This window comes from Cryptomeria japonica, chromosome 3, assembly GCF_030272615.1.
Source record: "Cryptomeria japonica chromosome 3, Sugi_1.0, whole genome shotgun sequence".
Taxonomy (NCBI): Eukaryota; Viridiplantae; Streptophyta; class Pinopsida; order Cupressales; family Cupressaceae; genus Cryptomeria; species Cryptomeria japonica.
Genome location: NC_081407.1, coordinates 954448562 through 954462155, shown reverse-complemented (window position 1 = coordinate 954462155; position 13594 = coordinate 954448562). Strand labels below are relative to the sequence as shown.

Genomic DNA, 13594 nt, shown 5'->3' with positions numbered 1-13594 from the left:
AAGCTTTTAAGATAGTCATCTATATTAATAAATTACGGCTCTAATTTTAGTTTGGATAATGTAACTTACGCCTTTGTCCGGTTATTGACGCTGTCACTCATTGCATTAGAGTTTAATTTTATTTTTACATTATAATTCAAATTTTAATTTACGTGGAAATTATTACACCTTTTCTCGAATTCAAGGAACTACGCGTCGCTTTCTATGGGTTGTTTCCATTACAATTAAAAAGTTGCCTCCTTTTTGGAGCTCAGATTTGTGATGACACGCATTTCTTTATTCACTTGATTACGCTTCATCCCCATTGCTTAAAAAGTAATTATGATCCGGATACATGAAGATGGCACTGACCACCAAACCAAAATTACAACCTTACAGATAAGGATGGGCATCATTGAATATTAATAATGTAGGACACAAGCTATAATGGGTAGTTTTCTTGGGTATGTGAATATCTCAATGCAACAAAAATAATTGTGCTACATTGTTGTTTACCTCCAGCAATTAGTGTTTTCTATCTGGTGTTCATTTTGTGATTATGACCATGACAACTCCATGCTTGTGACATTCATTGATCCATTCCTCTATTCATTCTTGCTACAATCGTAGATTCTTAATTGAATAATACGTGGTTCTTTTATGTAGATTCTCCTCACACAAAAGGAAAGGGATCTTATTATTTTATTAAATGAAGAATAAAATGTGAGAACAAAGCTTTTGAAAAAAACATTGTAGAAGATTTTAATTTTTCAACAGTATCTGTCTGTTGACTACTTTCCTAGAGTTTTTTCCAAAACCTTTGTTCTCAATTTTTAATGAAATCTGAAAACTTTTTGTTCTTAAGAATTAAAAAAGCTGTATAACTGCTATACAAGAAGCAGAAATCCTACTTCACATTTACATAATTACAAACAAAATTTCAATGTGGAACTCCGCTGCTATTTAGGCCTACAATGTTAATAGCCAAATCCATTCTCAATAACAGAATCCATGTCAATGACATTGTCCTCCAGTATCTTATCATAGTAGATATCATTCCCAATCTCGGCCATCATGTCTTCCACTTCTTCAAGCGGCTTATCAAAATAGAGTTGTATCCGTGCCTTCTTTATAACTGTCACTTTGTAGCCCTCTGATTGGGCTTCCCTGTAAAGGTCCTGGAAAAAATGAAAAACAGCTTAGTCCATCATTTAATTTTTGTTTTTTAAGTGCTGCTTGTCTAACACTTTATAGTATTATTTCAGAGCAGTCAACACAAAATAGTGCACCAACTAAAAATTCAAAGCTCTTTGAATCACAAAGTCCATTTTGGGTTGATCATAATCACATATGTAAGATGAATGCTAAATGATTTGTTCAATGATGACATATACTCGCCAACAAATATTTAGATCTTCCAGAAGACACGCATAGTTTAAGCTATCTCTATTATCCAGTTCATCAGCATCCACAATCCAACTGTAATTAGTAAGACATGGACCATAGTTTCAATAAATCTAAGTTGTAGGGTTCAGCACCTGGCACCCCCGATACCTGTCTGTTGGTGTGTTTTTTATGACACTTTGCAACACAGAATAAAATACCAAGGTATCTTATCCTCTCTTGAACAAAGACCTCTCAATGCTGAACTATATGATCAACTTAGACAACTCCAAGGTTTATACTGTCTTGACATGTGGATAAGCTCAATTGTTTGATGTGATATTGCTGGGTGTGTACACAAAGGGACTTATGTTTTGCTTGAACTCTGCTGGAACATGGACTCTAATTGACTTGAATAAAGGGCAAAAGGATAAAGGGTTGAAAAAGACTATGCTACTCTAAGGTCAGTGATGACGATGAATGTTACTTGGATAGACAAATTCCCCCAAATTGAGTCTTGCTTCGCCAAGATGACTACAACTACACAAGACTAGTGCAATCTTCTAAGGAAATGTAAGATTTTCACATTGCAAATACATCACTCAAATACCTAATGCTGGGGTAACTTGAACAAGTATCGACAATCGAACTTAGCATAATAATGAGGTTCAAGCTAACTTTACATTGTGACTTACAATCAACAACCCACAAAAAGTATGAACCAAAGAATTCATCATAATATCTTCATAAGGATCCACCATAATCAATGAACTCTATCTAACTTTGAGAGGTAACAAGAAACCATGCAACATGAAGAAACAACACAAAGATTCACCATAACTTCAATGAAATCAAATATTTATTTTCAGAAGCCTTGGCAAAAATTTCTAGTTTCCTCCTCCTACTCTACTTCTAACTCTTATTTGCTTATGCTATCTAATTACTAACTATTGTCTAGCCACTATTAACCTTTTACAAATGAGAGGTTTGTGCCTTATATAGAGCTCTTTTTATATTTCAATGGCTCTGATTGATTCTCCAATCAATGGTCGAAATTATAATTAGGGTTTGCTGCAACAAACTCCCTCTGGCCAATGAAATATTTACAATGATGTGGACACGTCCTTTTTTGAATTCTAACCAATGAGAGTTGCGGTTGGGTACATAAAACAATATTTGATAAATTGCCATGTGTCACTTGACCCTTCTTTGAAAGAGTCAAGTACAATGTATCTGGATATTTTAACTTGGGGCCCTTTGATTGGTTGAATGATGACTGGGATGCCACCTCAGCTCGCCTTGTAGACTTGATTAACTTGTCTTGCTCCACTGAATCTTTCACCTTGGAATACAAGCAATAATTCTTAGATTTCTAGAGGAAATTCAAGATTGTAAAACATCCTTTTGTGTTTGTTACTATCTGTTGTGATGTTTTCACACATCGCCCCATTGCAAATGGGGACCTCCACTTTTTTCCGCTTTCCAGGTTAGTAGTCTTAGCTCAGTCGTCTAGTAGTCTTTAGCTATTAACCTTTTACTTAAGGAAGTGCAGTGCCCCAGGTTGTCAAGAAGTGATCAAGTCATGTCTCTCTCTCTTAAGTGGAATTAAGGTCAATGTAGTTTTTCAATGCCTTAGCAATGGACGATATATGATGATCATTTCATTTGATCCTCATATCAGCGATAGAGATGATGGGGATAAGTGTGGAGGTCAGTCAAAAGAATTGAAATGTTTGATGAATGCCAATCAGGATGAAGCCATAGGCAACTATGAAGAGGCTTTGTTAATGCTGAAAAACTCTTAGAATGAGTGAGGTAAGTGCTATAACCCATCGAATTGAACAAGTGAGGTCACTTCCTGCAACCCCTCAAAACCCTGGTCAGCTGCTTGAGGTCACTTCCAGGGACCCCCCAAAAGTCCGACCACCTTGAGGGAGCATTTCCTATGACCCATCAAAAGTCTGATCAAGGTGGGAAAGTCTCTATACTTGGTAAAATGAACTTTGATTGAGGCAAATACTTAATGATTTGAAGGATAATGCTGTTTGAAGTTGATAAAGTTTGCTAGGTAGGAATGGAAATGCATTGAAGAGTTCATTGAGTGAGTTTTATTGATATCTTGAGACCACTGTCAGTGAAGGGTCAAATCCACGACTTGCCAAGGTGCACTGTCAGTGCCCCCTCAAAACCCCAACCACTGTCAATGCCCCTTCAAATCCACGACCAGCTGAACCCACTTCCAGTGCAACCTCAAATCCCTGATCAGTCTTTAGGCACTTCTAGTTGATGCCTAAATCCACGACTAAGAGCAGAACAGTGAAAAAACAGACTTGCAAAATGAGGTCAGACCTTGAAGCAAGTTCAAATCAGAAACTCAAATCAAAATCAGACCTGAAGAAGTGAAGGCTTAGACTGAAAGTATGACAAATCAGACTTTACAACATCAGTGAATCAGACCTTGAAATGTGAAAACGAGAGATTAAACAAAGGGAGTTCATTTACAGATTTAAAGAATGAAATTGTTCTCTTCTAAATCTTGATCAAGGTGTGTTTTCTTTTCAGGTTATGGAAGCAAGGGAGATGGAAGTTTACCACGTAGAGGGAGATTAGACAATACAAGTTCATCAATACATTCAAGGAAGCTTCTTGAAGGAAAGAATTTCACAAGATCACACAAGAAGGATCAAGTATAAAACATCACAAGGTCTACATCAAATGAAGCACTAAGGCGGAATTCTCAAACAAGAAGATGAGAAGTCATATGATCAAGAGGAATTACAATCACATTCTTGTGATGAGTTACAGGGGGTACAACTAGCTGAGGTGGCACCCAGTCATCAGTTATCCAATCACATCATTCCTAGTCAAGGTGACCAAGTTCAATGCACCTAGCTCATCCAGTGAGGTGGATGACTACCACACTAGGGTACAAAGTCCAATGCACCTACCATCATCGTCTATTGGTCGAAATTCAAGGAAGGACATGTATCCCATAAAATGTAATTTTATCATTGGTCAAGCATTCAATGCTATATAATGGGTGTAACAAACCCTAATTAAGGTTTCTATCTTGGCCATTGATTGTGAATCAATCTGAGTTGCTCGTTGTAATAAGAGCACTATAAAAGGCTCCACTTCTTCATTTGTAAAGGTTAATAGTTAATAGTTTAGTTGTTAATGATTATAGTAGCAAGAGTTCTCTTTCCACCTGTCTGTTGTGTCAAATTATTACAAGCACGTTACTTATTTTTTATTGCTTATCGTTGTATTGTTTCTATCAATCTCTTATTTGCTAAATCCTTAGTTAGTATCTATTATTCCTAACAGATGATTAAGGTTGGTTAACTATTGGGCTGTTGGTTAAATCGCACCCCTTGATTCAGATGTGTTACTCCGATTGGAGTCATGTCCGTTCACTTGCCTTGGACGAGTATTTAATTCCTTCAATCAGGGGCATTAGGGGTGCGTCGTCCATGGAATATATACGTATAACAATTTCTGTGTCTGTAATGAACCTTTGCTGTACCTGCCTTGCCTTCCTGAGATTAGGATCAAATTCATCACTCCAAGGGTTTAGTTAGGGCAATAAATCAGATAGAGGGTTCCCTGCAACATTGTAGACATGGCAATACATATATATCAGCAATAATAGTAATTAACTTACATAAAAACAGACCCACTCAGAACTTTGTGGGCACTCCGGGTTAGCTAGGCTACCCATCCAAACCCATCCTGTCTCTTAGGGCTCATAGGGTCACCTGAGGATGGGCCCAGCATACCCCTGGCTGGAACCCCCTTATTCCGAATGTGCTAACAAACAGAAAACAGCAGGAAGATAACAATATCTACAAGGAAAAAAAGATTTCAGAATGTGTTACGTGGTTTTACCCTTTCCTATTTGTGTAGGGGAAAAAGTGAGACTAGGTTAATCATGCCCTAATCCTACCTTTTGACACACATTACGGAATACGAAAGAGCCTAGAGATATCGCACAATTGGCTACTTCTTTTTGTGAAAGAGAGAGCCACGGGATATCTATTAGGATTTCTATTCCTTTGTTGAAATTGGAAGATCAAATGATGCAAGTTCAATCCCTAACCTCAAAATGCAAGTAGGAACTAATGACAAAATTGCAGAATTGAACTTAAATGATGGAAAGCTGTAAACACAAGGATAAGACAAGAATGAAAATGCGTACCCGGAGTTAAAATCTGACTGAAAATGTTTGGGACGGGGGCGCGGGCGCCACTGTCCTGATTCTGCCCCTGAAACTGCTCCGGAAACTGCTGTTTTTGCACTTTGGAAAAAGCTGTCAAAAATGCTGAAAATGCTGTCGAACCAGGGCGCCCAGTAGGGACCAGGGCGCCCAGAAGGGACCAGGGCGCCCAGCGCCCCTGTCCTGGCAGGACCAGGGCGCCCCACGCCCCTGTCCTGGTCTATTTCTCTGAAATTTGGTGGGAAGGTCGGTCTCAGTCTGCTTCTCCCGGATCTGCAACCTGCGGCGTCATCCGAGTCCCGAAACCTGCACTTATATCTAAAAAGGTGTTTGGGCGGCTATATAGGGTTTTGCCTTAGTCAAACCCCCGCTTCGGTGATTTCCACCTCCACGAATAGCCAAGTTGTATTGTAAAATGTATTGTGTGTGCAGACCTAGTGTGTGTGCAAGGTCCTTAAATGCAAGAAAGCAAACTAGAGCAACCTAGAAAGTAAACCCTAATTGCTTGTAAATGATAATGTAAATGCTCTAAATCAAGATGCAAAGTGATCTAAAGCATGAATAAGGGATATATTGAAGCTTATGCAAAGACATGAAAACAACATGAAATCATACCCAACCCTCAAGGGAGGAGTACAAGCCAATCTTCAGTCGGTAATTTCCTATTGTTCTTCAATGTCTTCCAAGCCCTAAGTGGATGAATGAATTTGATAAGTGCTTGATAGAGGAATATTGAATGTTGTTGAAGTCTTCAAAGATCTGCTCTTTCGCTGCATAGAAGGTCCTTGAAAGCCAAAAATCCGCTCCTTTCCAATGAGGAAAGAGAGCTTTTATGTATGAAACCCTAGGTTGTAAATTCGTATTTTGGCCGACCTAGAGATTGAATATCCCGCCAATTTCTTGGGGTTAAGCTTTATTTTATGATTGGATCGTGCTCCCAAAATTTCGGGAAAAATGTCCGGGACCATGTTGCATGGGCGCCATGGTCCCGACAACTTTTCACCAAATTTTCAGGGCCGTCAGATATGATGATTTTAGAGAGAATCTCGAAGTTACAGGTGATTTCGAGATGTTTTGACCTCCGAAATCAAGCCCCCAAGTTCAAAATAGGACCTAATTAGGGTTTTTGATTAAATGATGTATTGGAAGAATAAAATGAAAGGGGCACACTTTAATGAAAGGGCCCAACTGTATGATATGGGAGATGATAAAATAGGACCTTAGACCTAATTAATTTAATTAATTAAGTGCTAAAGGGGAAATGCAATGCAAAATGCAAAATGCGCCAAGGCGGGTGCTAAACTAGGTGTGAAATTGTACCACCCTAGCAAGTGCGTACAATTTACGACGCTACACTATTAATGGTAGTGTGGATTACGTTCTTGTCTATTTACAAAAGCATGATTGCTAGTAATTATAGTTCTTATCTCTCATTAACGTGTTTTTATGGATTAATGGTTTATGCATATTTATTCAATTCATTGCTGTTTGTGGTTAGAGTTTATTTTAATAATTAATAATTGGACCTAATATTGCAGATCTTATGTATGGCATGAATGATAAGTTTATTATAACTTTGATTGCTTTACGTTCTACACATTACAAATACGATTGATTCACAGAAAATGTTTATTTACGGTTCTGCCTTATGTATGGAACAATAATAAATCTGATTATTAGCATTCTGCATGTGCTATTACATGGACTATGTTTATTCCCGTTAAGATTAAGGTAAATTACAGAAATTAAGATTGAAGCAAACTTGCATATAAAAATACTTTCAATGGAAGATAAACAACATGGACGACCTAAGCCACCCAGACGGTTTAGCCTAGGAGCATACCAGATTGCCGGCAATGGGGAGGGGGGGGTGTTCTGCACGTCTAGGCTCTGGTTCTTCATCGCTGGGAAGAACCAGCACCACTACCTCCCACATCGACTCAACCTGATGCGTTCACAGGCTATCCCGCTGGCCACTAGGATGCAGTGCAAATAAAACTGAATTAATATTAATGTTGAGTAACAGGGTTACCTGTTTGTCGCTTCTCCTTTTCCGTTTTTCCCTCCTCTCTTTTTTTTTACCCATGCTTCCCTTGGTGACGTGGTTTATATCTTCTTGAAATCACGTGAACCCTTTTTGAAAGAATGGCGTCTTTTTGGAGATGGTTGGAAATGATGCATACTTTCATTAATAATATTAGTTAAAGCGTAAACACTTTAAATTGGTCAACAATATTTTATTAATGGTAAATTTGGAAAATATACATGTGTATAAATATCATATGGTTATGCCTCTCGCTGTCTACACAGGGATATGACAGCGTCCAGTAAATTCAAAAAATTAAATAAATATACAGCATAATCAAGTGTGATCTTTGTGTAAAGAATAAATTGTGTATACTATTGTTTAAACCTACAGTTTGATTTAAAATTAACACGGTATCAGAGCAAGTTTAAGCAAGATCGTGATCAGAATTGTTTAAGCAGTGACATATCCTTCTCTTCTTCTTAGGGCATCTATATTAGCATCGAAAATGGTGAACGGACTCAAGGTTGAAGATAGACTTGATGGTGCCTCTAACTTCACCTCTTGGAAGTTTAGAGTTCTTATTACATTAGAGAAAACGATATTCTCGAGTTCGTGGAGAGCGAGGTGTCCGAGCCTTCAGATGAGACTAAGAAAACACAATGGAGGAAGAATGGCACAAAGGCCAAGAAGATATTGATTGATTCCATGAAGGATCACCTTGTGCCTATTATCTCCAAGTTGAAGACAGCTAGAGAAATGTACAAAACTTTGTAGGGATTGTATGAGATCAATAATACCAGCAGAGCTCTTGCTTTAAGGCAACAGCTTCATCACATCAAGATGGCTAAAGAAGATTCAGTCATCTCCTTTTTCATGAAGATTACTGAATTGAAGGATCAACTATATACCATTGGAGACATAGTTGAAGATAGGGACTTAGTTATGTTAGCATTTAACGGTCTTCCTCAATCTTGGGAGCATTTAATCCAGAGTATCAGTGGAAGATCTAAGCTACCAAAGTTTGATCGCCTTAGAGCAGATTGCATTCAAGAGGAATCCAGGTTGGCAGTAAGAGTTATTGGTCATAGCTCTCACAATGAAGACAACTATGTTCTTGCTGCTTAAACTTCAAAGAGGAAAAGAAGAGAAGGGAAAAAAGGAAATTTCAAGAGGGAATAGAAACAGGAAATCAGATGTTGCTCCTGAATCAAAGAAGAAAAAGGATCTCTCCCATATTCAATGCTTCAAATGTGACAAGTATGGTCACTATGCTAAAGATTGTCCACCAAGACCAAAGCATCATGCCTCTACTGCGGATGTGGATGATGTCTCTCCTCTGAAGGAATCAAGAGATAACTCAAGTGGATTTCTATTCATCTCTGCCCTATCAAGCAATGTTCCAACCGACAGTAGCACATCGTTGATTAATACTGACGCTTCACGTCACATTACAAGTTATAGAGAACATCTTTCAGATTTAGTAGAAAGAGAAGCTCACCTTCAAGTGATAATTGGAGATGATGCTTGCTATTCAGTAAAAGGTGCTGGAGACACCTCTCTTCACCTAGATTCTGGCATCCCTCTTCATTTGAGTGATGTCTTGTTCGTGTTGGGAATCAAGAGGAATCTTCTATCAATTTCAGCTTTAGAAGACAAAGGGTATCAGGTTGCATTTTCTAAGGGAAAAATCCTTGCGAAGAACTCTAGCATCAAAACAGCCTGAGTGATTGGTGCTCATCAAGAGAGTCTATAGACTTTCCATTCATGCAATTCAAGCATTGATGCATGATTCCACCAGTTCAAGTGAGCTATGGCATAGGAGACTTGCTCACCTTCACTTCAGAGCTCTTCCATCCATGGAGAAGATGGTTACCGACGTTCCAAAACTCAGTCAGGAGCATTATGGTACTTGTAGAGGATGTGCAATGGGTAAGAATACTAAGGGTCCTTTTCATAGTAGTGAAAGTAGATCAAAATATATTCTAGATCTTGTTCATTCTGATTTGAGTGGTCCAATGTCTATGGCATCCTTGGCTGGTTTTTGGTATTATGTAATTTTCATTGATGACTACTCTAGAAAGACGAAGATTTATTTTTTGAAGTCTAAGGAATCTTAAGAAGTGCTTCAGAAATTCAAAGAATTTAAGGCTCCAATAGAAAATTTGTCCGGGAAAAGGATCAAGGTTCTGAAATCTGATAACGAAGGAGAATACACCTTTGGAGGCTTCCCTAACTTCGGTATTGAGGCAAGGATTAAGAGGAAGTTTTGTGTTCCTTACAATCTCCAACAAAATAGAGTTGCAAAAAGGAAGAATAGATCCATAGTTGAGGCAGCCAAAGCTATGATCCATGATCAAGACTTGCAAACCTTCCTTTGGGTAGAAGCATCTAGAACTGTAGTGTATGTTTAGAATCAGAGCCCTCATCGAATATTGGAAAATATGACTCCTGAAGAAGCATTTATAGATGTGAAACCTCCAGTTAGTCATTTGAGAATCTTTGGTTGTCAAGTTTATATTCATGTGCCTAAAGATAAGAGATCTAAGTTAGAACCATTTGGCAAGAAAGGAATATTTGTGGGTTACAGTGAATCTTCAAAAGCCTACAGGATTTACATTCCAGGACAGAAACAGATAGAGATAAGCAGGGATGTCTCTTTTGAAGATGTTGCATTCAAAAGATCTAAGGGTTCATACGTGGAGATAGATAATGAAGACTAGGAGACTCCTCAAGACATGGACGTTGATCATACTCCCGAGATTCAAAGGGAGTCTACTAAACCTAAAGAGGCTATTGATCCAGTCGAGCCTTTGGAACCTACTGATGGTCCAAGAGATATTGCTATAAGTTGAAAAAAGACCTCTATGGGCTAGACAGACTATGCAAAATGCAAAGAAGTATGCAGCCCCTGGAGGCACATTCAGAGAAAGCAAAAGTTCACAGAAATTTCCTGGCTATGTAGCATTGATGAGTCACATCATTGAGTCTGAGCCTTCCAGTGTTGAGGAAGCATCAAGTCAGCAAGTATGGAGAGATGTTGTTGCTGACGAATATCAATCTATTCTTTTTTGGTACGCTAGGGGTATCCCCGCGACCCAACCCAGCAACCCAACCTGCCTTACCTTGGGCTTACTTTATTGCCAAATTGGGGTCAAGAAGGGGCGATCTGTAGCGAGACTAATTCCCTAGGGGGAGAAGCCAAAGCCCACAACCAGTCCTCCCTCTTAAACCTGAGAGGGAGTCGAACCCGAGACCGATGGGGAGCAAACCCACCACCCAAGCCAACTCACCTACCCGTGCGGGCTACGAATATCAATCTATTATCAAGAATGATGTTTGGGACATTGTACCGAGACCTGAAGGAAAATCAGTTGTATCTTCTAAGTGGTTTTTCAAGATCAAGTATGCAGGCGATGGAAGCATTGAAAAATACAAAGCAAGATTTGTGGCTAGAGGATTCTCTCAAAAGGAGGGAATAGATTATGAGGAGACATTTGTTCCTGTTGCTCGTTATACATCCATTAGAACTATTACTAGTATTGCTTCAGCTAAAGGATGGAAGCTACACCAAATGGACGTAAAGACAACATTCCTTAATGGTGTGATTGAAGAAGTGTACATTGAGCAACCAAATGGGTTTGTGATTCATGGAAAGGAATCTCATGTGTGCAAACTGATTTAGGCATTGTACGGCCTTAAACAGGCACCTCATGCTTGGTATGAGAGGATTGATCGATACCTGATGAGATTGGGATTCTCCAAAAATGATGCAGATTCAAATCTCTACTTCAAGTTAATTAATGGTGAGGCTCTAATATTGGTTCTTTATGTTGATGACTTATTCCTTACTGGGTAAGAGCATCTCATTGCCAAATGTAAGGAGTTAGCTTCTGAGTTTGAGATGAAAGATTTAGGTCTTTTACATTACTTTCTAGGATTGGAGGTATGGCAGAGACCCAATGAGATTATTCTAAGTCAAGGGAAATACACCATAGATATCTTGAAGAGATTTGGTATGATGGATTGCAAATCTATGTCTACACCAATCGAAACAAATTTGAAGAAATTGAGTGAGTCTGCAGCTAGTTCAAATCTAATAGATCCCACCATGTACAGACAATTGATTGGACCATTAATGTATCTAGTCAATACTAGACCAAACATTTGCTATGCTATGAGTGCCCTCAATCAGTTTATGTGTGAACCAAGGCAAATTCACCTAGTTGCAACAAAGCATATCTTGAGATACTTGCGTGTCACAGTTGGATATGGCTTGAGATATACTTCCAGTGTAGATCTAAAGTTACAAGGCTACTCTGACTCTAATTGGGTCAGGAGTGTAGATGACAGGAAAAGCACCTCTGGCTGTTGCTTTAGCTTGGGATCTGCAATGATTTCTTGGTGTAGCAGGAAGCGGTCTTCAATGGCACTAAGAACTATGGAGGCCGAATTTATTGCAGCATGTATAGTAGCTCGAGAAGCAATGTGGCTTCGAAAGCTCCTTGCAAGATTGTTTGGACAATCATTGGAGCCAACTGTTATTCATTGAGACAATCAAAGCTATGTGAAGCTATCCGTCAATCCTATGTTCCATGACAGAACAAAACATGTGGAAATCAAATACCATTACATCATTGATATGGTATTTAGGAAAGCTATTCAACTGAAGTATATTTGCACTAATGATCAAACGACTGATATTCTCACCAAGCCTCTCTCTAGAATGAAGTTTATGTATTTTCGAGACAAGCTTGGAGTTGTGGAGAATGAAGCCCTTGCTGAGAGGGAGGCTCAGCATCAGTGGTTTGTGTTATCTGATATAATGCATTTTTTTTCTGAAACGGAGAAATTTGGGGTGAAAGCCCTTGTCCATCTTTGAGACGGAGATGTGGTTATATCCACCCTCTAGGAGTAGCCATGGTGGATGTCATGTTGAGAGACTCCATAACAACATCACATTGAGAGACACTGTGATGAATCCTTTGTACTTGTGTTTTTCCACACATGGGAGTAGCCATGGTGGACGTCATGTTGAGTGACTCCATGACGACATAACATTGAGTGACTCCATGACGACATAACATTGAATGACTCCGTGATGGGCACTTGTGCACTAATTCCTTTCACACATGGGAGTAGCCATGGTGGATGTTATTAGAATAATACTTTATTATTTTATTATTAATGCTCAATATTGTAAACTTAGTGTAAATATCTTAATAAGATCTTGCTCGATCTTATTTGTCAGTTTCTTTTTAGAAACTTGTCCTCTTGTAATTCTTTGTAATCCTATTTATTGAGTGTTTTCTCATTGTTAATACATTCAATTTTTTACCAATTACTTGCGTAATATGGTATCAGAGCCTTGGTTATTTTCGAAATAATTTTTCAATTAAAAATTTGTCACGAATTTTTTAACAGTTTTTTGAAAAATTTCTTTGTTTATTCGAAATTGCTACTGGTTCGTGTGGATTGGTCGAGCGTTTTTTCGCATCATTCTTTCTACTCATGAACAGTGACGTGATTTAAAATTGCGTTTTGTCTTCTGCAGTCTATTTCCGCGATTCTGTTTTTTGGCAGATCATTTTGGCTGTGGCTACTAGGGTTTTCAGCTATTTTCTGCCCTCTCCCGCGACCCGTCTCTCTTGCATTTTGCGCAACCACACAATGCGACTTTTCCCCACCTGCAAATATTTTTCAACCATTTTTTGACGGAAATCTGCATTTTCGACAAGGATTTTTACCCTTCAGATCAAGTCAAAAAAAATTTCTGATTGCAAGTTCTTGGTGGGTTTTTTGAGAGCTCAACTAGGTTTTCAAAATTTTCTAGGTGCCTCGATTTTCGAGCCAGCAGATCCAATTCCGATAGCAGATTCTTTTTGGGTTTTTCGCAAGGATTTCTAGGTTGTCTTCGGATTTTTCTGGGTCAGCCGGAATTTTTTTCCTGAAATTTGTGCCTATCGTACTTCATTTTTTGAAGTCTGTAC

At 38.6% G+C, this 13594-nt stretch overlaps 1 protein-coding gene across 1 annotated transcript in view; it reads right to left on the bottom strand.

Annotated features, from left to right (window-relative positions):
* Window positions 1-652: 652 nt before the first annotated feature.
* The window catches only part of LOC131035605 (uncharacterized), a 125022-nt gene continuing 112080 nt past the window's right edge, over window positions 653-13594 (bottom strand). Inside the window, exon 4 of the mRNA XM_057967339.2 lies at window positions 653-1157. Within this exon, the coding sequence (XP_057823322.2) occupies window positions 957-1157 (201 nt within the window). The 3' untranslated portion in view covers window positions 653-956. The remainder of the gene's footprint in view (window positions 1158-13594) is intronic.